Source organism: Geotrypetes seraphini, chromosome 16 (assembly GCF_902459505.1).
Source record: "Geotrypetes seraphini chromosome 16, aGeoSer1.1, whole genome shotgun sequence".
Taxonomy (NCBI): domain Eukaryota; kingdom Metazoa; phylum Chordata; class Amphibia; order Gymnophiona; family Dermophiidae; genus Geotrypetes; species Geotrypetes seraphini.
This window is the reverse complement of record NC_047099.1, coordinates 35282849-35310557: the sequence shown is the minus strand read 5'-3', so window position 1 is coordinate 35310557 and position 27709 is coordinate 35282849. Positions and strand designations below refer to the sequence as shown.

The window sequence follows — 27709 nt, the reverse complement described above, 5'->3', positions numbered from 1 at the left end:
GACTGATCCGTCTGTCCCCCCCACCCCAATTCCCTCTTCCAGTGACTCTGATCCGTCTATTCCCCCCCCCCAGTTCCCTCATTCGGAAAAGTTAAAAGGGGACAGATTCAAATCAAATGCTAGGAAGTTCTTTACCCGTGTGGTGGACACCTGGAATGCGCTCCCAGAGGACGTAATAGGGCAGAGTATGGTACTGGGGTTTAAGAAAGGATTGGACAATTTCCTGCTGGAAAAGGGGATAGAAGGATATAGATAGAGGATTACTGCACAGGTCCTGGACCTGTTGGGCCACCATGTGAGCAGACTGCTGAGCATGATGGACCTCAGGTCTGACCCAGCGGAGGCATTGCTTATGTTCTTATGTTCAGTGATTTTGATCTGTCTGTCCCCCCCACCCCAATTCCCTCTTCCAGTGACTCTGATCCGTCTGCCCCCCCTCCCAGTTCCCTCTTCCAATGATTTTGATCTGTCTGTGTTCCCCCCCAGTTCCCTCTTCCAGTGATTCTGATCTGTCTGCCCCCCACCCCAGTTCTCTCTTCCAGTGATTCTGATCTGACTGCCCCCCACCCCAGTTCCCTCTTCCAGTGATTCTGATCTGTCTGCCCCCCACCCCAGTTCCCTCTTCCAGTGATTCTGATCTGTCTGCCCCCCACCCCAGTTCCCTCTTCCAGTGATTCTGATCTGTCTGCCCCCCACCCCAGTTCCCTCTTCCAGTGATTCTGATCTGACTGCCCCCCACCCCAGTTCCCTCTTCCAGTGATTCTGATCTGTCTGCCCCCCACCCCAATTCCCTCTTCCAGTGATTCTGATCTGTCTGCCCCCCACCCCAGTTCTCTCTTCCAGTGATTCTGATCTGTCTGCCCCCCACCCCAGTTCTCTCTTCCAGTGATTCTGATCTGTCTGCCCCCCACCCCAGTTCTCTCTTCCAGTGATTCTGATCTGTCTGCCTCCCACCCCAGTTCCCTCTTCCAGTGATTCTGATCCGTCTGCCCCCCACCCCAGTTCTCTCTTCCAGTGATTCTGATCTGTCTGCTCCCCACCCCAGTTCTCTCTTCCAGTGATTCTGATCTGTCTGCCCCCCACCCCAGTTCTCTCTTCCAGTGATTCTGATCTGTCTGCCCCCCACCCCAGTTCTCTCTTCCAGTGATTCTGATCTGTCTGCCTCCCACCCCAGTTCCCTCTTCCAGTGATTCTGATCTGTCTGCCCCCCACCCCAGTTCCCTCTTCCAGTGATTCTGATCTGTCTGCCCCCCACCCCAGTTCTCTCTTCCAGTGATTCTGATCTGTCTGCCCCCCACCCCAGTTCTCTCTTCCAGTGATTCTGATCTGTCTGCCCCCCACCCCAGTTCTCTCTTCCAGTGACTCTGATCCGTCTGTCCCCCCACCCCAATTCCCTCTTCCAGTGATTCTGATCCGTCTGCCCCCCCACCCCAGTTCTCTCTTCCAGTGATTCTGATCTGTCTGCCCCCCACCCCAGTTCTCTCTTCCAGTGACTCTGATCCGTCTGTCCCCCCCACCCCAGTTCCCTCTTCCAGTGATTCTGATCTGTCTGCCCCCCACCCCAGTTCCCTCTTCCAGTGATTCTGATCTGTCTGACCCCCACCCCAATTCCCTCTTCCAGTGATTCTGATCTGTCTGCCCCCCACCCCAGTTCCCTCTTCCAGTGACTCTGATCCGTCTGTCCCCCCACCCACCCCCCAATTCTCTCTTCCAGTGACTCTGATCCGCCTGTCCCCCCCCCAGTTCCCTCTTCCAGTGACTCTGATCCGCCTGTCCCCCCCACCCCAATTCCCTCTTCCAGTGACTCTGATCCGCCTGTCCCCCCCCACCCCAATTCCCTCTTCCAGTGATTCTGATCTGTCTGCCCCCCACCCCAGTTCCCTCTTCCAGTGACTCTGATCCGTCTGTCCCCCCCACCCACCCCCCAATTCCCTCTTCCAGTGACTCTGATCCGCCTGTCCCCCCCCCCAGTTCCCTCTTCCAGTGACTCTGGAGCAGCCCCTGACCCGTCTGCCCCCGACCACCCCTCTCTTCCTGTTCCTAAAGAAGCCCCCCCTTCAGCTCCAGGCTCCCTCCCCCGCTCCTCTTACCCGTGTTCACGGTTTCTGTCTCCGAGGGGGAGCCGCCGCGGGCCGCGGCCACCAGCGAGGCAGCGAAGAGCAGAGAGAGCCCCCGAGCGCCGCCAGCCGCCATCTCTCCGCTCCCTCTGTCAAAAGAGCCCAAATCGGCTCAACTCTGCTCCCCAAGGGACCCGCCCCCCAACCAATCCCCGACCGCGCTCGGCGAGCCAGCGGCGCCGTCCGACCAGTCGCGTCGCGTCGCCGCCCCTCCCGTGCCCGCCCCTCGGCCATGGCTCCGGCCAATGCGGCGCTCCGGACGAGGCCCCGCCCCCTCCCGCCTCCACGACGGCCACTCTGAAAGGGGCGTGTCTCCGGCTGCGGGAACTTTCCCGAGGCCGCAGGCTGGGTGCCACGTCCAAAAAAACAAGGAAGTCGTACGCAGTGGGTGGGGCCTGTTGGAGCCCCGCCTCCGAAATGCTCGACCGCTTTAGGAAACTATGTCAAGATGTGGTTCAGACATCGATTTCCTGTTTGATAATAGTTCAACAACGACGTTCTTGTTTATCTGCTTCTGATTTGGCTGTATTTTGACTACAGCAGACAATTATTGCAATGTCTTTTGTTCAGGGCTGGCCCTGCTCCTTGGACACCCTAGGCGGTTGCCTAAGGCAGCAAAAACCACAGTCCTTTGCCCTTGCCTTCTAGAGCAAATTTTATTTTACAAATCAGGTCCAATTCTTTTTTTTTTTCTGAATAGAATTGTTATAGTAGCATTGCCATATGTCTGGAAAAACCCAGACATGTCCTCTTTTCAGATGTGGTTTTTAATGTTTAAAGAGGGAGAGTCTGGGTTTAGCTGAACTGCAAGCCCACCTAGTTTGGCAGGGCCAGCTTACACCCTAGAGCAGTGTTTTTCAACCTTTTTACACCTATGGACCGGCAGAAATAAAAGAATTATTCTGTGGACCGGCATCGGTCTGTGGACCGGCGGTTGAAGAACACGGGGCTAAGTGGTGGGCCAGACCCCGCCCATCTCTACCCAATCTCCACCCCAGACCCTGCCCCCATAATAGAACTAATTGCACCTTGCACGTCCCGTGCCTCATCTGGAAGCCTTCCCTCTGACGTTGCAACGTCAGAGAGAAGGCTTCCGGTTCAGGCGCAGGATGCCCTTAGGAGCCACTGCCCGTGGCTTGGTGCACTGAATCAGTGAGGAAGAGGGAGCTGGCTCGAAGATAACGCCGCATCGATCGCACCGTGGACCGGCGGTTGAAGAACACTGTTTTGGGCCTGATGCATGTGCTGGCCCTGTGGACCGGCAGGAAATTTCTGTGGACCGGCACTGGTCCATGGACCGGTGGTTGAAGAACACTGCCCTAGAGTCTAATGGCTTCCCCCCCTCCCCTCCCCACTTACCTCCTTGGAGTTACAGTTCAATCTTTGGGCCACCTGTATCTGTGCGAGGTGAGCCGCCTTTGGCCTATCCCGGAAACCTATCTGCAGCGTCCCGCCTAGGCGGAATCAGGAAGTTGTAGTAGAGAGAAGGCTTCCGGGGCAGGCCGAAGGCAACAGGCTCACCTCGCCGAGCTGACAGTGGGCCGAAGAAGATTGAACTGGAATGCGGAGGAGAGACATACTCAACCCTGGGGTGGGGGACTGGAGAGAGACGCCATGCCACAGGGATCCCACTGGGAGGGAATTGCCATACTGGGACAGTTCGAAGGTCCATCAAGCTCAGTATCCCCCAAGGAGTAGCAATATTTCATGCTACCGATCCAGGCAAAGCAGTGGTTTCCCCCGTGTCTTTCTCAATGGGCTTTTCCTCCAGGAAATTGTCCAAACCTTTCTTAAAACCAGCTACGCTATCCGCTCTTACCACAACCTCTGGCAATATGCTCCAGAGCTTAACTATTCTCTGAGTGAATTGCTTCTTAAAAGACATCTTGTCTTTACATAGCCTCAAATATCCTGGTAAAGCATTCCATTTCAGAGGACCCGCCACAGAAATGGCTGTTGCTTGCGTCTTTTTGTAATGAGTTTCACCAAGCACCTCTTTTGAAAGTCTCGTTTTTTTTTCACTGTCGAGATGCTACCAAACTTTGAATATGGATGTTCACATGCTGACCATGTATGAGTTTACACTTAAAACGATAGGCTCTTGGGACAATGCATCTCGTAAGCATGTGATTAGGACTGTACAGAGGCTCCCTACCCCCTCCCTGCTAGTACTCTACATATACAAGCAGGAAATATTATAAGGAATATATCATACTCATTAGTTACCCAATTGTCAAAGCTGATTCATTTCTCCAGAAGGGCCTTCTGATTTCATTCCTGACACATCATACGTTTGGCTTCTATAGTCAGGCAGGGTAGAACATGCCCCTTTCCTCTCATAGTGGGCGAGAATGAGAACTTGTACTGCAGAAGAGCACGGATTTAGCATTGGTGCATCCTCTGGCTCTGGATTTGTAAGGCTGCACTTTTAGCCGTGTTCATCCCAGTAGCGAGGCGCTAGTATCTTTACGCTCAAGCCTATGCAGCTCTGCTATAAAACGTCTCCTACATAAATATCATTTCATTTAACCCCCATCCCCCATTACTAAACCGCAAAAGCGGTTATTAGCGCAGGGAGCCGTGCTGAATGCTCTGCTTCCGACGCTCATAGAGTTCATATGGTAAGTTTGTGTTGCCAATAATACCCGGAATGGAGTACAGATCAGTTTAAAATTTGATAGGTTTGATGTTCACGCTGTTGCTATCTCTTCCAGCCTAAACTTGCCCCAGCACTATCTTATAGCGCCAGCAAAAACACCTTTGTCAAAGGAATAGCTTGTTTACTCTTTCCAAAAATAGTAGGACTAGGAGACATGGTGGAGCTACTAAGTACTGGTAGGATATTAAAAAAAAAAATCAAAAAACAACAACAACCCAAGAGGAAATATTTCCTCACTCAGCATGTAATTAAACTCTGGAATTTGTTGCTAGAGAATGTGGTGAAAGCAGTTAGCATGGCAAGGTTTAAAAATTTTTTTTAAATCATTTCCTAAAAGAAAAGTCCATCAGCCATTATTAAGATGTGGAAATCCACTGCATATTCCTAGGATAAACAGCATAACATTTGTGTTACTCCCTGGGATCTTATCAGGTACTTGTGACCTGGGTTGGCCACTGTTGGAAGCAAGATACTTGATAGACCGTAGATCTGTCCCAGTATAACAACTTTTATGTTCTTGTGTAGTAGACTAGCTATGGGGCCCACCCTGAATGAATACTAAAAGGATGTTGAAGATAAAGTAGTGAGGCAAATTGGAAACAACCACAGAGAATGAAAACCTCACTATTCTGGGTTCAATCACAGGATGGCAGAAGCCTTCAGTGTCAAAATACGCATATATCCACTTTTGGCTCTCTTTATAACCTCCTGATGCTATATTGCATATTTAATTACCGTTGCTTGACTTTCTATCATTCTTATAAAAAAAATTAATAAAGAATATACAATAGTAAAGGTTTCTTTTTTACTTATCCTTTTAATGCAGTGTCTCTAGCATGCCCCGACGGGACCCGTTTCGCTCAAAAAGGGCTTTTTCAAGGGTTCATATGGGAGCTCTTTCTCAGCATCCTTATTCTTTAGGGGCATGCTAGAGACACTCCAGGACCGGCATCGGTCAGCAGACTGGCGGTTGAAGAACACTGGGCTAAGTCGTGAGCCAGACCCTGCCCATCTCTACCCAATCTCCACTCCAGACCCTGCCCCCATAGTCCTAATTGTAACACTATTTTTTCCATTCATTTTTCATATATACACACAGTATAATCTTATTAACAACGCATTGATCACACCGCGGACTGGCAGTTGAAGAACACAGTTTTGGGCCTGATGCACATGCCGGCCCTGTGGACCGGCAGGAAATTTCTGTGGACCGGCACCGGTCCATGGACCGGTGGTTGAAGATCACTGATTTAGGAGACATCTAAAAACATATCTGTTCTTGAAGTACTTAGGTAGCTGATTTGTAGAATTTTATTATGCAATAATCAGATCTTTTTAGGGTTTTTAGTTAAAATGGTCAGTGGTCTCTAGCATAAAACATGTGATGACATGCTGACAGATTTAAACATGTATACCCTGAAGGAAAGGTAAGACGGAGAGATGTGATGAAGACTCTAAATACCTCCAAGGAATAAATGCACAGGAAACGACTCTTTCAATGGGAAAGATGCTGAAATTGTGATGTATGTATGTGTTTGTTGTTGCAATCTCCCTGAAGATCTTTTGGCAGTGAAGCAAGACATTAAAAAATGGTAATTTCTAGGGTGGATCCATTGAAATTCAGCAGAGGAACTCAAGATCTAGGTGAATTCCTGTTTCCCTTTTCACCGTCCAGTGCCCCCCCCCCCTTGAAGTGGGCTTGCTTTTCTGAAGCAGGCTGTTTATAGCTCCTCTGATTCCTGTTTTAGACTTTTTTTTAATATGTAATTTTGCAGTTTGTATTTCTTATCTTTTAATTCTTTTATTTTATTTTTTTAGGGCTGCTAGAGCCCACTGACCATTTTAGTGGCTGTTCTCTGGATCAGCTCCATCCAGTTCATATCCTTTTGAAGATGCTGTCTCCAGAACTGCACACTAGAGAATGACACGGGGACAAATTTGTCCCCGACCCCGCGGGAAATCATTTTTCCGTCCCAGCAACTTCTTTTCCTGTTCCTGCCCCATTCCTGCCGTCCTCATCTGCCCAAGCCTCAAACCCTTTAAAATCCTAAGTAGCAACATCTAGAGCTCAGATTGTGATGTCATAAAGCCTCATTCCACCAATGCCTAAGCTCTGTCCTCACCTGCCCAAGCCTCAAACCCTTTAAAATCCTAAGTAGCAACATCTAGAGCTCAGATTGTGATGTCATAAAGCCTCATTCCACCAATGCCTAAGCTCTGTCCTCACCTGCCCAAGCCTCAAACCCTTTAAAATCCTAAGTAGCAACATCTAGAGCTCAGATTGTGATGTCATAAAGCCTCATTCCACCAATGCCTAAGCTCCGTCCTCATCTGCCCAAGCCTCAAACCCTTTAAAATCCTAAGTAGCAACATCTAGAGCTCAGGTTGTGATGTCATAATAATGCCTCATTCCACCAATGCCTAAGCTCCAGGGGTAGGCAATTCCGGTCCTCGAGAGCTGGAGCCAGGTCAGGGTTTCAGGATATCCACAATGAATATGTATGAGATGGATTTACATGCACTGCCTCCTTGAGATGCAAATCTATCTCATACATATTTATTGTGGATATTCTGAAAACCTGACTTGGCTCCGGCTCTCCAGGACCGGAATTGCCTACCCCTGCCCTAGACATGAAGCCACTGCTCTGACCCCCCCCCCCCCCTTCCACAACTGTGATGCTAATACATCCAGGGAAATTAAAGGGAATCAAGCTTTGGCTCCGCCCCCTTCCTCTACTCAGACGCTCTTACGTAGCTCGGCCTCTTCTCGGGCCCAACTCCCTCCGGCGCCTGCGCACTCGGCTTCTTGCTGGCGGTTCGGGCGTGGCCGCCAAGATGGTGGCGGAAAAGAAGACGTCGGGTGAGACAGGGAGGCTGGAAAGGACGATCTCGATCTAGGGAGCGAGATCGAGCTCATCGTGCAGGTTTGGGGGGGATTAGATCGATCTGAGCCATTTCCGTTGGCAGCCGGGGAAGGCGGAGGGATTTAGCTACGTCTCGCAGAGCATCCTGGGAGTTGTAGGTCTTCTGCTTAGCTCTCTCGCGGGACTACAATTCCCAGAAGCCTTCGGGAGGCTTTTGGCCGTTTTGCTGGTTCCTTCTTAGTCTGCATGCATAGGGATCTCGAAGTTCCTCCTTGAGGCCGCAATAGAGTTGGGTTTTCAGGATTTCCCCAATGAATATGCATTGAAAACAGTGCATGCACATAGATCTCATGCATATTTATTGGGGAAATCCTGAAAACCCAACTGGATTGCAGCCCTCGAGGACTGACTTTGACACATGTGATGGAGGTGGTTCTGAGGGAAGGGGCTAGGTCAGGGATCTCAAAGTCCCTCCTTGAGGGCCGCAATCTATTTGGGTTTACTGGATTTCCCCAATGAATATGCATGGAAAGCAGTACATGCACATAGATCTCTTGCATATTCATTGGGGAAATCCTGAAAAACCTGACTGGATTCCAGCTCTCGAGGACCGGAGTTGCCCACCCCTGAGATAGAGGGGAAAAAGTGTGTGGCAGATATCCTGAAACCAGACAATAGACCAGGGAACTCAAAGTCCCTCCTTGAGGTCCGCAATCCAGTCGGGTTTTCAGGATTTCCCCAATGAATATGCTTCGAAAGCAGTGCATGCACATAGATCTCATGCATATTCATTGGGGAAATCCTGAAAACCCGACTGGATTGCGCCCCTCAAGGAGGGACTATGAGACCCATGATAGAGAGGGAGGTAAAGCCTGATTGTGTATTATTACATAGGCCAGGGGTAGGCAATTTCGGTACTCGAGAGCCAGAGCCAGGTCAGGTTTTAAGGATATCCACCATAAATATGTATGAGATAGATTTGCATTTCAAGGAGGCAGTGCATGCAAATCCATCTTGTTCATATTCATTGTGGATATTCTGAAAACCTGACCTGGCTCCGGCTCTCGCGGACCGGAATTGCCTACCCCTGACATAGGCCAACAACAAAATGGTTGGTGTTTTGTGTTTTTGAACTGAACTGTTCCTTGGGGTTATTTGGGGCACTGATTCAGAAAATTGCATTGGATAGACCGCGGCAGGAAAGAACAAAAGAGTTCCACAAGAACAAAACACAAAGCAAAAAGAGAAAAAAGTGGAACTGGTATCTACAGTTTATTTGAAAAAATGGTGCAGTGGTATACACAATCAAATGTACAATGATACAAAATGCACAATATAATTGGAATTCTGGCATAGACCCAACATGGGCCGTGTTTCGGGCGTGAGAACGGCCTTCTTCCGGGGTCCTGAAATAAAAATGATTAAAAGACATGTATAAGAGAAAGGAATGTAATAAGAAGTGTATCGGAGAAAGAAAGAGAAGGAGATGCAGATCCTCGGGACCCATGAGAAACCTGGAAAGGTAACAGCTCTAAAATATGAGCAGGTGAAGCATAAGCGAGACATAGGCTGGATTGGCGAATACCGCAACAAAGTTCAGTAACAAAAAGAAAGAGTTATAAAGAAAAGAAAGCTAAAAGAAGGTGGTGTACATACCGGTCTTGCTATGAGCCACAAACTTAAGGAATGCAAAAACAACGCAAAAAATTGTGTGCTGCAGAAAAAATACAAGAGATAAATAAGGGAAATAAAATAAAAGACAAAAGGTTTAAGATATAATGAAAGACACACTATTGCCAATTGAAATAATAGATTAAAAAAGTACAAAAATCAAACCATACATTAAAAATGTACACTACAATGCATTTGTATCACAACAGTATGCATTACAACATATATTGCTGAGAAAGCAGAACGTACTTAGGAGACAAATAGAAACATAGAAATAGACGGCAGATAAGGGCCACGGCCCATCTAGTCTGCCCACCCCAATGACCCTCCCCTACCTTTCTCTGTGAATAGATCCCACGTGTCTATCCCATTTGGCCTTAAAATCAGGCATGCTGCTGGCCTCAATAACCTGAAGTGGAAGACTATTCCAGCGATCGACCACCCTTTCAGTGAAAAATAATTTCCTGGTGTCCCCGTGCAGTTTCCCGCCCCTGATTTTCCACGGATGGCCCCTTGTTGCCGCGGGACCCTTGAAAAAGAAGATATCTTCTTCCACCTCGATGCGGCCCGTGAGATACTTGAATGTCTCGATCATGTCACCCCTCTCTCTGCGTTCCTCGAGTGAGTACAGCTGCAACTTATCCAGCCGTTCCCGTGACCAGAGCGACAAAGATAAAAAATAAAAATTGATAAACTACCGCTAGGGAATGCACGCTAAAAGACGGTGAACTGGACTAGAAGACCTTTGAGAATGTTAATTGACTAAAAAACATCACCCAAATAAAAACGGAACCGGAACAGATGAAAAAGGCACTCTGTGATTTGCACCCTGTAAATTGCATTTGCTGAAATGGCTACAAAAAGCCAGACCATACGTTGAATATATACATTAAAATGCATTTGTATAGCTGCGGTTTGTATGGAAGGCAAATTTGCGCTCCCATAACTGATACGGTGGCTACTCAAAGTATCCTTGCTTTTTATGCCTTTGGGGTAGTAGAGCCCAAAGGCATAAAACTCCTCCTCCCTCTCTGGTTATTCTAGTCTTCCAAATTTTCTCTTCATTTTTGCCTCTTCCCTCCACTGGAGTTCCTTTCTACCCTAACTCTTGTTAACCGTGTCGAGCTTTACGAATGTAGAGATTATGCGGTGTACAAACCTAAGGTTTAGATTAGATTAACATTGGGCAAAAAAAGATTGGCCTCCGAGGGAATATAGGGTGGTTGGAGGACAAAATGTAATCAATGAACCTTTGACAGCACTAGATAGAATCATACTGCCACCACTACATATAGAGCTAGATCTGATGAAACAATTTCTAAAGGCTTTGAATAAAGACGGTTCGTACATTGAATACATAGCGTATATGTTACCTGGACTTATCATGGAAAAACTGAAGGCAGGAATTTTGGATGGTCCACAGATCAGACAACTTATAAATGACCCACATGTCATAGCTTCAATGAATGAAATCGAATCGTGTGCCTGGTTTTCATTTGTTCTTGTTGTGTAAAACTTTCTTGGCAACAAGAAGACAGAGGATATGCTCTTTCATGTCAACAAGCTTGGCTTTAACCTGAGTGTTAAAGTCCATATATCTTTAGATCGCTGTCCTGAGAACCTCGGTGACTTAAGCGAAGAGCAAGGTGAAAGTTTTCGCCAAGACATAAACACAATGGAAGCCAGATACCAAGGAAGATGGGATGCACACATGAGGGCAGACTATTGTCCTGGCAGATCCCACTCTCGGAAGTCTTACAAAAGGAGCTTCTTGCGTGTCGAATGACTGGAAAGTTTGTTTCATAAACTTGTGCTTTTGGTATGAAATAAGTAGATTTTCATGTTGTACCACTTTTCTTTTAATTTATTTATTTGTTACAATTACATAACAAAAATACAAGTATATCAACTTCAAACATAGCATACAAATGCTCAAAAAGTCCAAGGCAATAATTTGTCAGTGATCAAGTCCACATTAATTGGCCAAAAGTGCCAGAGCTATTTTGAAATGATATTTTACTAAGAAACAAGCTCTGTTTTTGTGGCCGAGTGTTAATATTTCCTGATGTCTCTAAGCAGACTCAGATAAAGAAGAAGCAGTTTCTGTTGTTTAGGCCTAAGGCTTTCTTCTTAAAATTCCCCTGTAAATGCCTTATTTCATTTGCAAATGACAAATATGTTTCTGGACCCAGCCTAGTTAGAAGATTTTCTTAAAGATAAACCTTTAGAGATAGTTTCTTAAAAACTTTTATTATTACTGGAGAGGGTAATTGATGATTTAAAGAATGTGTCACATCTTTCTTTTCTTTTTTTTTTTTTTAATATGTTTGCTGTGTTTAAATAAAGAATTAAAAAAATATATACGTATATATATAAATTTAAACACTACATTAAAAATATCCTGATTTTTTTAATGGGCGAGCAGATGACTGACTTTGGCTGGACAGATTTTTGGGGTTTAAATTTTGACCTCCTGACCACGAGTTAAGCGGGTAGATTTGATCCAGGCAAATATCTGTCCCACAGAAAGAGGCCTAGTTGGAGATATTCCCAGAGCATGGCTAAAATTAGATAGTAAGTCTGGTCTGCAAACATTTGATCTAAACTTATCGTGTCATATTCAGAGATAGATTTATCCAGAGAACTCTTTTTCATACACTGAACACGGAGCTCACTGGGTTTGTTAAAATTAGAGACAAGTTCAGAGTTACAAAAGAACTCGAAGACCCACGGGTGCCAAACTCAACACTGGTTCTGACTGAGCTGGAAGAAGATGAAAAACTATTGAACGGATCTTAGGAAATAGTGTTCAAACAACTTTCTGGCAAACACTCGGATCATATCATGCCCTTGCTGGAAGTTAAGATGGGGGCAAACTCGATCTAACTGGTTTTGTTTTGATTAAGAAATTTGATTTTTGTCTACCGCAACGGGGTCGGAGGATGTTTCTATGGAAAGGGGGGTTGTTGGAGGAAAAGAGAATTATTGTCATTATGGGTAGGCGATTCCCTTCCTTCTTTTTGGGCCTGGCGCAATAGGCTTCATGCGTTCTTATTGTTAGAACGTAACTTGGCCCGCACTTCCCCTAAAGCAGGGGTGTCAAAGTCCCTCCTTGAGGGCCGCAATCCAGTCGGGTTTTCAGGATTCCCCCAATGAATATGCATGAGATCTATTTGCGTGCACTGCTTTCATTGTATGCTAATAGATCTCATGTGTATTCATTGGGGAAATCCTGAAAACCCGACTGGATTACGGCCCTTGAGGAGGAACTTTGACACCCCTGCCCTAAAGGGAGAAAATTGTTTCTCGCCATCTGGCTTCCTTAGAGTCAACAATTGAGTCCTAGGGCTCGCAGTGATGTTTTAAACGTGCTTTGATTTGTTCAGCTTGGAGGTTAGCAGGGGAGGTTCTTGGGGTGCGCACGGGAGATGCAGCTTCCTCTAATTTACTTTTCTGTCTTCTTAGCTCTCACTTTTTCTTTCTATCTCTCATATTGCTGTTCATCCTTGTTTTCTTCCTACTTTACACGTCCCCCTCCGTATTCGCGGTTTCAGTAATCACGGTTTCGATTATTCACGGTTTTTAGCTTTCTGGCTCCTCCCCCCAAATTACATCATAGAGAAATTACATTACAGCATAGAGAAATTGCTGATTCCAAGCATTTACAGAGAAAATCGCTGATTTCCGGCGCTTTCTTCATCGTGTTTTGCCTCTCCTTCAGGAATAGGCCATGTTATTTGCGGTTTCACCATATTCACGATGGTTTTTAATAGAAAACAGCGAATAACATATGAAAAAGTTATTTGCGGTTTTTCTGTATTTGCGGTTCTGTTAATCCCCTATCACAGCGAATACGGAGGGAGAAGTGTATTGTTCTTTGAGTGGGAGGAGATTTCATTCTATATGACCAGGGTATATGGTTCCTTTTTGTTGGGTGTTTTCACATGTTAACCTCATCGTATGGCTGGGTGGCTACCTTTATTGCCCATCTGGGCGCTTTTCTAGGATTAATTTTCTTCTTTCCTCTAATTTGAAGGGATGAGCGGGGGTTAGAATGGCGCAGTTAACCCAATTGTGATGACTTTAATCTGTTGGCCTGACTCATGCTGTAATTTTGTTGGTTTGTTCAGGGGGCTTCTATTTGATGCTTTTTTTTTTTTTTTTTAGTTTATTGATTGCCATGGTCCTTTATATTTGGGTTGTTTTCTGGGTACCGGGGGAAGGAGGTATTGAGGTGGGTTGTTGGGGGGATTTGGTTTACTGGGGGGAGGGATGAGCAAACAGATAGATGACGCAAAGTATTTTGTACTGTTTTTCGTTGTCTGTACTGTTTTCTTTATTGTCATGAATAAAAATTGTACATCAGGGATCTCCAACTCAAACATTTGCAGGGCCACATTTTGGGATTTGTCGGTACTTGGAGGACCTCAGAAAAAAATAGCTAATGTCTTATTAGAGAAATGACAATTTTGCATGAGGTAAAACTCTTTCTACTTTCTAAATCTTTCCTTTTGGCTAAGTCTTAATAATAATATTGTAATTTATAGCTAAAGAGGCATACGATCAAGAAACTGTTTTATTTTACTTTTGTGATTGTGATAAACATACCGAGGGCCTCAAAATAGGACCTGGCGGGCCGCGAGTTTGAGACCACTGAGTTAAGGGGAACAGTTAATCTGCTGGCTGGGTTGGAGGGCCATTGTGACATCACTGATGAGGTTGGCTCTTATTGGTGGAATGAGGCATTATGACATCACAATCTCAGCTCTGCTTCCCAAAGACAAACAGGATGTCATAGTTACAGTTAATTCTTCTCCACTCAAATAACTATTGTGAAACTCACTATCCACTTAATCTCATGCGCTGTCACGCAAATCTTCAATGCACTCTTATAAGACAGTTCTTAAGGATTTACCCAGGATAGCTCACGGTATCGGCCATTGATTTTGAAAATTATTTCAATACTATCTATGGCTGTGAGCACTTGAGATCCTGGGTAAATCCTTAAGAACTGTCTTATAAGAGTGCATTGAAGATTTGCGTGACAGCGCATGAGATTAAGTGGATAGTTACAGTTAAGCCAGTGGTCTCCAACTCCAACCCTTTGCAGGGCCACATTTTGGATTTGACGGTACTTGGAGGGCCTCGGAAAAAATAGTTAATGTCTTATTAGAGAAATGACAATTTTGCATGAGGTCAAACTCTTTATAGTTTATAAATCTTTCTTTTAGGTTAAGTCTTAATAATAATATTGTAATTTATAGCTAGAGACATATGATCAAGAAACTGTTTTATTTTACTTTTGTGATTACAATAAACATACCGAGGGCCTCAAAATAGGACCTGGCGGGCCGCATGTGGCCCCCGAGCCGCCAGTTTGAGACCACTGCTGTACATGGTTTAATTAGTTATATCCCCCCCTTTAACAAGGTGGGTTACAATAATACCACATTTACGATAAACATTACAAACAGCCATAAGACACTCATGTATAAATGTCATCAACATGGTTTGATTAATCATTTTAAGCTCATACATGACTGATGTTTTTGAGAGTTTGCTGTTCACTTTATTTTAACTCTGCCAACTGGCTCCAGATGCGCCAAGACAGGACTGATCTGATCCTCAATGTATCGCATTGCATGCTGGGACTTTTAGTCTTGCTTTTCTTAGAAAATGCAATGTGGAAAATCAGAACTACAAGTCCCTGCGTGCAGTGGGGCAAACTCAGAACTGGATCAACCTTGTCCTGCGAATCTGGATCCAGTTAGCTAGCTTTATGGTAACACTTTTATTAGGGTAAGGGAAAATAAATCCTTGATGTGATGCAGGCCCTCCTTATCTTAACTTGAATTTCTGTCCCCCACAGCCCGCTTTCAAGATCCGAACCAGCGGCGGGTCTTGGACAAGGCGACACGGCAGCGACGGGTAAACCGGCAGCTGGAACAGCTAGAGAAGGACAACTTTCAGGATGACCCACATGCCAACCTCCCACAGCTGAAGCGCCTTCCACAGTTCAATGATGACAATGACACTGGTGAGAAGAGTCCCGGAAATATGTACCGATTGGACATTCCTTTCTCTTGGTTTTCAGAGCCAAAATCGCAATCCAAATCCCCATCTTTTACAAAGAGTTATTTGTTTCCATCTTTGCTTTCCTTTTTTTTTTTCCAGAGGGAACAGGGATTTGGAAAATAAATTAAATCATCCTTCCAAATTACAATAAATACTACATTTTCCGTAGTAAATAATGGTAGATGAAGGCCAGCGTGGACCATCCAGTCTGCCCAGTAATGTGTTCAGGGATGTAACTGCCCCCTCCCCCATACCTTTTTTGAAATGCAAAAAATCATTTGACTTTTCCTTTGGGGCAAAAACACGTCTATACTTGAATTCCATCCTGTTGTCGTTTAGGGATCCTCTGTGGTGATCCCACTCCTCTTTGAATCCCATGGGGACATTTTGTTTACAGGATTATAAAACAGAGAAGCTGCCTAATTTGGCTTGGCTGGAGTGCAGAGAGGGACATCTGCTTCAGGTTGCATAAATATGACTTTTCCTTTCCCCAAAAAAATCTTTAGCAGCAACAAGTATCTGCAATACTGTTGTTACATCAGGATGCAAAAGAGCAGGGCTTCCCAAACTCTGGGTCATGCATCCACATAGGGCAGACATGTCAAACTCTGGCCCGCCAGACAATTACAAATTTGCACTTAAGTTGGCCCGCCGGCAGACATTTTTGTTACCCAATCAGGTATAAGTGCCGCCTCAGCTGTAGGTTCACGCAGCTTCCCGCTCTCGCATTAACCCTTTCAGGACCATAAGGATCGTAGGCCAATTTTTGTGGTTTTGACGACATTTTTATGGTAAAAAGGGCTTGCAGATGCCAAAAAATTGATTTGTTTTGTGAAATATCATTATTTTTTTTTTTAAAAAATCACACTTCTGGCTTATGGACAGTGTGGCAAGTGAATCTTCTCGTCAATCTGGCAACGACGTTAATGAATGAATGTCGGAACCAGTTTGTTTACATAAAGGCAGTATCATATGGAATCCGTACATATCAAATTTAGAACTGTAGACTATCCCAATCAAAATTTATAGGATTTTAAAGTTATGGGACAAATATGTCCCTTGGTCCTGAAAGGGTTAAAGCAGCCTGCAGAGGATCGCCGGTCGGCCGTAGCGATCCTAGCAGGCTGCCGTAGCCTCAGCAGCACGTTCCCTCATACGTCAGAGGAGGGGCGGGACCTAATCTCTCTTTATAGCACATAGGACACATTCTAAGCATGTGGAAGGAGTTTGCCATTCAGCAGCCAGAAGGTGGCACTGCTTCTTTACAAATGACTGCCTGCCTTTTCTTTTTTCGAGGTCAGTCTTTTTTCATAGTTGCTTATTTTTGTTTTCAGGGAAAAAGAAAAAGAAAACAAGAGGTGATCACTTCAAGCTGAGATTTCGGAAGAATTTTCAGACCCTTCTGGAGGAGCAGGTCAGGACACATGATGTAGGGCAGACATCTGAGAGGGATGGCAGCATGCATAAGGGCTGCCCTGTGGCTTTGAAAGGGTTGGAAGCCCTATCAAAAGATTGCCTTATGAACAAAGAGGTCAGGGCCCTTCAGAGGCGTAGTAAGGGCGAGTGGCGCCTGGTCCTCCCCTGATGCGCACCCCCATTCCCTTTCTCCGTACCTTTTCAACTTCTCTGGCGTGGGTAGCCTGTCCACGTCGGTGTTGGTTCACCCTTTGGCGTCCCCTTCTAGGCGCGGCTCCCGGAAGTGATGTCAGAGAGAGCGCCGATGCCGACACGGGCAGCAACCTCATGCCGGGGGAAGTAAAAAAAGATACGGGGAAGGCAAGGGGCATGCATGGTAAGGAGCGAGGGAGGGCGAAGAGGAGGAGGGGTGGACTGCCCCCCTTACGCCACTGGAGCCCTTTACTCGGAAGAACTTAAAAGGAAAACCAAATTTGTAAGCAAGAAGGGGAATTAGAGACAGGCTTGAGATTATTCCAATCCTTAGTCTTATATTCCGGATCATTCCCAGTAGGGACTCGATCCAGTTCACAAAATTAATTAGAAAGGCAAAGGAAAGCAATGATTGGCCAGAAATTCATCTGTTACAATCCCTTATTTATCTATTAAGAGTTTCTGGAAAAGATACATCTTCAAAGTTTTCCTAAAAGATGCCAAGGACGGAAGAAGTCTAATTTCTGAAGGAAGATCATTCCAGATTTTTACCAAGGCAAATGCCATAGAGTAAGAAAGCCTACCCAAGGTTTGAATACCCCTAATGGAAGGGAATACTCATTTAAATTGGTGTATTCCTGTAGAGGAATGGGGTTGTTGGGAATTGAAAGAAAAAGTAAGCAATGGGGGGCACAAAGAGAAAAATATGAGTAAAACAATGTACGTGTCTGAGCTAGGGATAAAATGAATCATGTATGAAACGAAGTATGTAATAACGCTGTTACTCATGTTTCCCACACAGAACCTGAGCATCGGTGAGGGGCCCAATTATCTCACTGCCTGCGCACCCCCCTCTAAGTTCCCCCAGCGCCACTTCTGTGCGGTCTGCGGCTGCCCGTCCAACTACACCTGCGTCTCCTGCGGCGCTCGCTACTGCTGCGTGAAGTGTCTGGGGACCCACCAGGAAACAAGGTGAGCTCTGCGGCTTACGCTAGGGCAGGGTTTCGCAAATATTGGTGAGCCGTCGGCACGTGCGCGAAGGCCCCCCCCCCCCCAGACGAGCCCCGGGCCGCCAGTGCGAGGGTATCGGAAGGGAAGACGCGTGAAGAGAAGGGTAGGTGCCAGTGCTGGCTGATTGCCTGCAGGATGCGCCTCTCTCCGCAAGAGGAAGGTCCTGTAGGCCGTCAGCCTGTGCCTCTCCTCCTCCTCTGTCTTGCGGCACACCTGAAATCTCAGGGGGCACTCAGTTTGCGATGCACTGCTTTATATGATTAAAATATGATCTCAGGGAATGAAAGAAAAAGTTACGTAGAAAGTCCAACATTCTAGATAAGGTTTCAGGTTTTTATTTATATTTGATGGATCGCTTATTCGATTTACTAAGCGATTTACAACTTCATAAAAGCGGGTTACAATAAGTAAACAACAAACACAAGTCTTAGAACTAACAATTTTAAGAGGTACACGAAACGTGAGGATAAAGGGTAAGGTTATATCTTCATGGCTTAAGAAGAGAGAGAAAATAAGGGATGAGACAATGGGAAGGGGTAAAAAAAAATCCTGGCCCTAATATTTGTATCTAAAGAAGGAGGTTAAAGATTAAACGCGTCTTTAAAAAGAAGCCAATCATTTTGCTCCCTCTTCTGTCCCCACCTGAATCGCTCGCCAGCTTTGAAAAGTATAAAAGCTTTCACGTCCACCCAAGGACTTAACCTCCACAAGTCTGGGAGGGCTAGGTCCATCCATTTCAAAGTTGTAAGGGAGCGGATCCCGACAATTTGTGGGAAGATGGTAGGCCGACAATTCGTAGGGTGCGACAGTTCATCAGATCTTCTACCAATTGTCATTCTCAGCTGCCATCTACCAATTGCCGAACCTGACCCGACGAGATGTCCCAAATTGTCTTCCTTTCCTGCGAACTGTCATAGACCCGTAAGGAAGAGGGCACGTACGTTGCTTTGTGAGAGCTTGCAACTTTGGCTGCCTCTCCCCTCCCGTCACCAAATTGCTTCCCAGTCTTTAAAAGTGGAAAGCGTGGTGGCCCTGTTCCCCATTCCATGGACATAAAGTTTGATGTAGCAAGATCCAAGTTTCCAAGTTTAATAATATATTTGATTGATCGCTTTATCAATTTCAAAGCGATTAACACATGTTTAAAATTACAATATATAAAAAAGACTAACAAAAAAAACAAACAAACAAGACAAAATAATTAAATTACTGGACTAATTGGAAACATTAGGGTAAGTAGGGGGAGAAATTACAATATATTTGAGCAGAGTAAAGAAACAAATAAGGGAAAACACATATGGGTGGGATAAGAGGGGAAAAGATTGAAAATTATTCTAGCAATAAAATGATTCGATTCTGAAACTTGTAAAAATATAATAGAAAAACCGAATAAAATTAAATAATAAAAGCGTCGTTAAATAAAAAAGTTTTAAGATTACTTTTGAATTTGTCCAAATTAGATCTAACCTTTCAGAGTCTTGGGGAAGAGGAGAAGGTTACACAAGCATTTAATAGGACCTCATAAGCCTCTTGGTTAAACTAAACTTAAAAAGGGGGAGTCTTGTCAACTGAATTAGCTAATAATTATGCTTTTAATTAAGTGTTACTTTGAACGCTATGATGACAGTGTAATGGTGTGGGAAGTTTTGTTAAAAAAAGGGTGATAAATTGACCCCACCCCTCACAGATATTACAGTTTACCATTTCAGGCAGGAGTTGTACCCACGAGATGACGTGTTCCTTTTCAAATGGAAATCCCTTGTGAACTTTCCCTTTTGAAAGTAAGGCTGACGGGCGGAATGGAAGCGCAGAGTGCGCTGGAAATGGCGAATGGAGATTATTTCGTACTCTGTAATTTCCCTCTCCCAACCCAAAGCCATCCACAAAGTTCACTCCTAGTGTCTGCTCCACTGCCTTAACATTAAAATGTTGTTAAATGCGTTCCAGAACCCTTCTGTTTCACGACACCCCCCCCCCCTCTTTTTTATTTGCAGGTGTTTGAAGTGGACCGTTTAGTCACCTTGCTTCTCTCCAGCCAGAACCAGAGGCAGCAGCTCCCCTGCCATTGACGAGAGAGAAGTCCGTCACCCCTGGAACCTTCTCCCCTTAGGAGCACAAAAAGGACCCATGAGGGCCCCTCACTCAAAGCTGCTTCAAACCAGAGCAAATATGTCCCACCAGGCACTGCTGAACAACTAAGATCATGTTCACCTTAGATTTGGAGCACTGACGCTCAACAAAGCCATCTGACAGAATTTAGCATTTTTGCAAAAACTCTACCGTGGAATCAATTTCACTTGTAAGTCTTCCTAGGGCAGTTTTAAAACAATTTCCCGGAGGACCCCACTGATGTGGACAATCTCATGCTAGTCTGGGTTTCCCCAATGTAGCCCCCTCCACAGACAGCTTCTTTAAGGATGTCAAGGGCAGTAACTACAGAGGACCTATGTTAACGAACACTGGATAGCTGACCCTTTCCTGAATTTCCTGTGAATGGCTGTTTGATATGTGTGTTCCTGGTCCCTTTTCTGTGTGCCAGCCTGAGTCTCTCTTTTGCTTCTGCCTGAGGCCTGCTCAGTTGCTTTAAATGAGCCTTGCAGAGTTGCACAGGCTTTCTGAAAAGCAAAGCACTGTCTCCAAAGTAGGAATCCCACCCACATAAAGTGAATTAAATTGCTAATAAGAGCTAGCTGTTAGTTTTTTTGTGGGTTTTTTTTTTTTTTAAGATGATGAGCTTTGTTTTAAGGAGCTGTCTTGACAGTTCTCATCTGAAGAATAAAATTTTCCTGCTCAATGTCTGACTTTACTGGTCAAACCTCAGTAGGGTCTTTCTCGGCACCCCTTCCTCTGGTCACACAAACTAGAGAGCTGCACGGGAACGGGGACGACGGGAATCCCGCGGGTTCCCCCTTCGGGTCGCGGGGATCCCGTGGGGACGCCCCTAGGGTCGCGGGGATCCCATGGGGACGCCTCCGAGGGTCGCGGGGCTCCTGCAGGGCTGAATGTACTCAGTCGCGCGGCTCTTCTTCTCCCTACCTTCTCTGCTTGCAGCACAGAGCCGAACGGAAGTCTTCCCGACGTCAGCGCTGACGTTGGAGGGGAGGGAGGGCTTAAACAAAGCTTAAACAAAGGGCAGGTAAGGAGAAGGAGAGTAGCCTCGCGGTTCGAGTGGCTACCAAGGGAGGGGGGCGGTTCGCCCCGCCCCGGTTGCAGCACAGCCGGCCAGGTCCCCTTACTTTTGTGGCACTTCCCCGACCAACCAATAACAGCCCGGGTCCGACAATCCTCCCTGCCCTGTAGCCGCGAATCTAAATTACCTTCTTACAGCAGCTGTAAGAAGGTAATTTAGATTCGCGGTTAAGGGCAGGGAGGTTTGTCGGACCCGGGCTGTTATCGGTCGGTCGGGGAAGTGCCACAAAAGTAAGGGGACCTGGCCGGCTGTGCTGCAATCGGGGCGGTAGAGAAGGAGGGGGAAGAAGGACGCTGAAAGGCCATGGTGAAGACAGGAGGTGGGGGGGAAGGACTCTGAAAGCACTTGAAGACAGAGGAGGGAGAAGGACGCTGAAAGCACATGGGGGAATACAAAGGGGTGGAGAAGGACGCTGAAAGGCCATGGGAAGGGCGGGGGGGAGGACTCTGAAAGCACTTGTGGAAGACAGAGGGGGGAGAAGGATGCTGAAAGCACATGGGGAAGACAAAGGGGTGGAGAAGGACGCTGAAAGGCCATGGGGAAGACAGAGAGGGAGAAGGACGCTGAAAGGACATGGGGAAGATGGGGGGGAGAAGGACACTGAAAGGAAATGAGGAAGAGAGAGACGCTGGCAGGGAAGAGGACAGATGCCAGACTATGGGGGGAGCGGAGAGAACAAGATGGGTGCCAGCCAATTTGGAAGGGGGAAGAAAGGGAGAGGCACAGTAACAGAGCAAATGGAAGATGCAGAAGGAAGAGAGACAGTGGATGGAAGGAATTGAATGAGAACATGAAAGCAGAAACCAGGCAACAAAGGTAGGAAAAGAATTCTATTTCTTTTTTTTTTTTTTTTGCTTCAGGATAAAGTAGTATATTAGTTGTGTTGATAAAAATTTATAAACATTAGAGGCTCTGGTAGAAACCCGTTTACAAAGTATGTATTCTTCCCAATTAATATTTTCAAATTAATAAAGTCTTTTTGCTTATTTGTAAATGGGTTTCTACCAGAGCCTTTAATTCAGTAGCATAATTAAATGAAATAACTATTTCTGAAGTTTATAGGGACGGGCGGGGATGGAGGGGATTCCTCGTGGGGACGGAGGGGATTCCTCGCGGGGACGGGTGGGGACGGAGGGATTCCTCACGGGGACGGGTGGGGACGGGTGGGATTCCTCGCGGGGACGGGTGGGGACGGGTGGGACTTTGGCGGGGACGGGTGGGGACGGGTGGGATTTCTGTCCCCGCGCAACTCTCTAACAAACAGCAGGGCCAGGTATGTATCCCAGATCAACAGAGGAGTTGGGAGTCTGCCTATTTTTACTCAAAGGGGCCCCTGTAGTGACTTTCCCCTCGTCCCTGAGAATGAAGCTCAGCTTTCTGTCCCAAATTCCAAGGCTGAAAAAAACCTGGGGCGTCTGCTCTTTGTTTTATTTATCACGTGCTAAAACCATTTGGGAAATGGTTTTGGGGTGGGCTTTCAAACTCAACACATGTAGGAACGCAAAAAAAACAAAAACAAAGCAACTTTTTTTCTCCCCGATCCCTCTGTTAGCTTTTCATGGTAGTTTTCAACTTTATGAAAATCACATCTTTTCCACTGTACGCGAGGAAGAAGCAGAAATTAGGTTCTTACCTGCTAATTTACTTTCTTTTAGACCAGTAGAGGTTAATCTTTACGAATGGTTTTTTTCTAGTCCCTGTTTTTGGCCGGACAGGGCTTGGGTGGGCCCTGTTTGGGGCCTGGAGCACAATGAGCACTTTTTCCCTTTGGAAATGCTCATTGCTCCAAACGCAACCTAGCTAGAAATAAAGTACTGGTTAGATGAAAAATACAGTTAAATACAGTTTTCTTAAAGACCAGGATTTTTTTTTTTTTTTAGAACAGACTCCACAGGCTCTCAAAGCAATATGCCTTGCTTAAGTTAGGGGGTATTATGATAAAAAAAAGGTACAAGGGGGGGGGTATTATGATAAAAAAAGGTACAAGGGGGGGTATTATGATAAAAAAAAAAGGTACAAGGGGGGTATTATGATAAAAAAAGGTACAAGGGGGGTATTATGATAAAAAAAAGGTACAAGGGGGGGGTATTATGATAAAAAAGGTACAAGGGGGGTATTATGATAAAAAAAGGTACAAGGGGGGGTATTATGATAAAAAAAGGTACAAGGGGGGTATTATGATAAAAAAAGGTACAAGGGGGGGTATTATAAGAACATAAGAAGTTGCCTCCACCGGGATCAGACCAGAGGTCCATCGCACCCAGGGGTCCGCACCCGCGGCGGCCCATCAGGTCCATGACCTGTCAAGTGTTCCCTGCCCTAAAAAACCTATCCTTACTTCTATCTGTATCCCTCAATCCCCTTTTCCTTCAGGAATTTATCCAAACCTTCTTTGAATCCCTGTAGTGTCTTCTGCCCCACCACAACCTCCGGGAGTGCGTTCCATGTGTCCACCACTCTCTGGGTGAAGAAGGTACAAGGGGGGGGGGGTATTATGATAAAAAAAGGTACAAGGGAGGGTATTATGATAAAAAAAGGTACAAGGGGGGTATTATGATAAAAAAAAGGTACAAGTTACAAGGGGGGGTATTACGATAAAAAAAGTTACAAGGGGGGGTATTACGTTAAAAAAAGTTACAAGGGGGGGTATTACGATAAAAAAAAGTTACAAGGGGGTATTACGATAAAAAAAAGATACAAGGGGGGGTATTACAATAAAAAGTTACAAGGGGGGGTATTACGATAAAAAAAGTTACAAGGGGGGGTATTACGATAAAAAAAGTTACAAGGGGGGTATTACGATAAAAAAGTTACAAGGGGGGGTATTACGTTAAAAAAGTTACAAGGGGGTATTACAATAAAAAAAGTTACAAGGGGGGTATTATGATAAAAAAGTTACAAAGGGGGGGTATTACGATAAAAAAGTTACAAGGGGGGGTATTACGTTAAAAAAAGTTACAAGGGGGGGTATTACGATAAAAAAAGTTACAAGGGGGGTATTACGTTAAAAAAAAGTTACAAGGGGGGTATTACGATAAAAAACGTTACAAGGGGGGGGTATTACGATAAAAAAAGTTACAAGGGGGGTATTTTGTTAAAAAAAGTTACAAGGGGGGGGTATTACGATAAAAAAAGTTACAAGGGGGGGTATTTTGTTAAAAAAAGTTACAAGGAGGGGGTATTACGATAAAAAAAAGTTACAAGGGGGGGTATTACGTTAAAAAAGTTACAAGGGGGGTATTACAATAAAAAAGTTACAAGTGGGGGGTATTACAATAAAAAAGTTACAAGGGGGGGTATTACGATAAAAAAAGTTACAAGGGGGGGTATTATGATAAAAAAAAGTTACAAGGGGGGGTATTACGATAAAACAAAGTTACAAGGTAGGGTATTACGATAAAAAAAAGTTACAAGGGGGTATTACGATAAAAAAAGTTACAAGGGGGGGTATTACGATAAAAAAAGTTACAAGGGGGGTATTACGTTAAAAAAAGTTACAAGGGGGGGTATTAAGATAAAAAAAGTTACAAGGGGGGGTATTATGTTAAAAAAAGTTACAAGGGGGGGTATTACGATAAAAAAAAGTTACAAGGGGGGGTATTACGATAAAAAAGTTACAAGGGGGGTATTACGTTAAAAAAAGTTACAAGGGGGGGTATTACGATAAAAAAGTTACAAGGGGGGTATTACGATAAAAAAAAGTTACAAGGGGGTATTACGATAAAAAAAAGTTACAAGGGGGGTATTACGATAAAAAAAGTTACAATGGGGGTATTACGTTAAAAAAAGTTACAAGGGGGGGTATTACGATAAAAAAAGTTACAAGGGGGGTATTATGATAAAAAAAGTTACAAGGGGGGTATTACGATAAAAAAAAGTTACAAGGGGGGAATTACGATAAAAAAGTTACAAGGGGGGTATTACGTTAAAAAAAGTTACAAGGGGGGGTATTACGTTAAAAAAAGGTACAAGGGGGGTATTACGATTTTCAATAAAAAAGGTACATGGGGGTATTACGATTTTCAAAAAAAAAGGTACAAGGGGGGTATTACGATTTTCAAAAAAAAAGGTACAAGGGGGGGTATTACGATTTTCAAAAAAAGTTACAAGGGGGGGTATTACGATTTTCAAAAAAAAAAGGTACAAGGGGGGTATTACGATTTTCAAAAAAAAAAGTTACAAGGGGGGGTATTATGATTTAAAAAAAAAAGTTACAAGGGGGGTATTACGATTTTCAAAAAAAAGGTACAAGGGGGGGTATTACGATTTTCAAAAAAAAAGGTACAAGGGGGGGTATTACGATTTTCAAAAAAAAAAAAGTTACAAGGCGGGGGTAATACGATTTTCAAAAAAAAAGTTACAAGGGGGGTATTACGATTTTCAAAAAAAAAGTTACAAGGGGGGTATTACGATTTTCAAAAAAAAAGGTACAAGGGGGGTATTACGATTTCAAAAAAAAAGTTACAAGGGGGGGTATTACGATTTTCAAAAAAAAAGTTACAAGGGGGGGTATTACGATTTTCAAAAAAAAAGTACAAGGTGGGGTATTACGATTTTCAAAAAAAAAGTTACAAGTTGGGGTATTACGATTTTCAAAAAAAAAGTTACAAGGGGGGTATTACGATTTTCAAAAAAAAAAGGTACAAGGGGGGGTATTACGATTTTCAAAAAAAAAAAGTTACAAGGGGGGTATTACGATTTTCAAAAAAAAAAGTTACAAGGGGGGGTATTACGATTTTCAAAAAAAAAAGTTAAAAGGGAGGTTTTACGATTTAAAAAAAAAAAAGTTACAAGGGGGGGTATTACGATTTTCAAAAAAAAAAGGTACAAGGGGGGTATTACGATTTTCAAAAAAAAAAAGGTACAAGGGAGGGGTATTACGATTTTAAAAAAAAAAGTTACAAGGGAGGGGTATTACGATTTTCAAAAAAAAAGTTACAAGGGGGGTGTTACGATTTTCAAAAAAAAAAGTTACAAGGGGGGGTATTACGATTTTCAAAAAAAAAAGTTACAAGGGGGGTATTACGATTTTCAAAAAAAAAGTTACAAGGGGGGGGGTATTACGATTTTCAAAAAAAAAAGTTACAAGGGGGGTATTACGATTTTCAAAAAAAAAGTTACAAGGGGGGGTATTACATAAGAACATAAGAACATAAGCGTTGCCTCTGCCGGGTCAGACCAGGGGTCCATCGTGCCCGGCAGTCCGCTCCCGCGGCGGCCCCCCAGGTCCATGACCTGAAAGTGTTCCCTACCTAACCTGAAATATCCATACCCTATTCGCTCAATGTACGGTAAACCTCTATCTGTACCCTGTTATCCCCTTTGCTTCCAGGAAGTCATCCAGTCCCTTTTTGAACCCCAGAATTGTACTCTGTCTTATTACCTCTCCGGGAAGCGCGTTCTAGGTGTCCACCACCCTCTGAGTGAAGAAGAACCTCCTTGCATTCGTTATGAATCTGTCTCCTCTCAGTTTTTCTGAATGACCTCTTGTTTTAGTTGTCCCTGCTAGTCTAAAGAATCTGTCCCTCTCCACCTTCTCTATGCCTTTCATGATTTTATAAGTTTCTATCATGTCCCCTCTCAGTCTCCGCTTCTCCAGGGTAAAGAGCCCCAGCCTGTCTAACCGTTCGGCATATGAAAGGTTCTCCATACCCTCCATCATCCTCGTTGCCCTCCTCTGGACCCTTTCGAGTATTGCCATGTCCTTCTTGAGGTATGGCGACCAGTATTGGACGCAGTATTCCAGATGTGGACGCACCATTGCTCGATACAGTGGCTGGATAACTTCTTTTGTTCTGGTAGTGATACCTTTTTTGATAATGCCCAACATTCTGTTCGCTTTTTTTGAGGCCGCTGCACATTGTGCCGCCGGCTTCATTGTGTTATCTACCAATACCCCCAGATCTTTTTCCTGGCTGCCTTTCCCGAGTACCCTCCCTCCCATCGTATAGCTGTACATGGAGTTCCCCTTCCCTATGTGCAAGACCTTACATTTCTCCACATTGAAGCTCATCTGCCATTTTTTTTGCCCACTCACTCAGCTTGTTCAGGTCGCTTTGCAATTCTTTGCATTCCTCAACAGTTCTGGCCCTGCTGGAGAGTTTTGTGTCATCCGCGAACTTGATAACTTCGCACTTTGTCCCCGTTTCTAGATCATTAATAAATATATTGAACAGCAATGGTCCCAGCACTGACCCTTGCGAAACACCACTTGTGACCCCTATCCAGTCAGAGTAGTGCCCCTTTACTCCTACCCTCTGTTTCCTGTCCGCCAGCCAATTTTTGATCCATCTGTACACGTCCCCTTCCACCCCGTGACTCCACAGTTTCTTCAGTAATCGTTCATGGGGCACCTTGTCAAAGGCTTTTTGGAAATCTAGATATATAATGTCTACTGGGTCACCTTGGTCCAATTGCTTACTTATCCCCTCAAAGAAATGCAGTAGATTTGTCTGGCATGATCGGCCTTTACAGAAACCATGCTGGCTCGATCTCATCAGATTATTTTTTTCTA

General features: G+C 44.8%; 2 protein-coding genes across 3 annotated transcripts in view; one reads left to right on the top strand and one right to left on the bottom strand.

The window, feature by feature from the left end:
• PLOD3 (procollagen-lysine,2-oxoglutarate 5-dioxygenase 3) overlaps positions 1 to 2205 on the bottom strand; it is a 78515-nt gene extending 76310 nt beyond the window's left edge. For both annotated transcript variants that reach the window (XM_033924267.1, XM_033924268.1), the window contains exon 1: positions 2091 to 2205. In XM_033924267.1, the coding sequence (XP_033780158.1) occupies positions 2091 to 2193 (103 nt within the window). In that variant the 5' untranslated portion in view covers positions 2194 to 2205. The remainder of the gene's footprint in view (positions 1 to 2090) is intronic.
• A 5310-nt stretch (positions 2206 to 7515) lies between these two features.
• On the top strand, positions 7516 to 20690 carry ZNHIT1 (zinc finger HIT-type containing 1). The gene is made up of 5 exons (XM_033923569.1): positions 7516 to 7636; positions 15181 to 15348; positions 16721 to 16800; positions 17797 to 17966; positions 20000 to 20690. The coding sequence occupies exons 1-5, from the start codon at positions 7612 to 7614 to the stop codon at positions 20019 to 20021; spliced, it is 465 nt and encodes a 154-aa protein (XP_033779460.1). The 5' UTR covers positions 7516 to 7611; the 3' UTR covers positions 20022 to 20690.
• The last annotated feature ends 7019 nt before the right edge of the window (positions 20691 to 27709 follow it).

Excerpts from the sequence above, each read along its gene's own strand:
- ZNHIT1 (XM_033923569.1), top strand. The coding sequence starts at position 7,612 with ATGGTGGCGGAAAAGAAGACGTCGG. Across the intron at positions 7,637-15,180 it reads GGCGGAAAAGAAGACGTCGG|CCCGCTTTCAAGATCCGAAC; the intron begins GTGAGACAGGGA and ends TGTCCCCCACAG. Across the intron at positions 15,349-16,720 it reads CAATGATGACAATGACACTG|GGAAAAAGAAAAAGAAAACA; the intron begins GTGAGAAGAGTC and ends TTTTGTTTTCAG.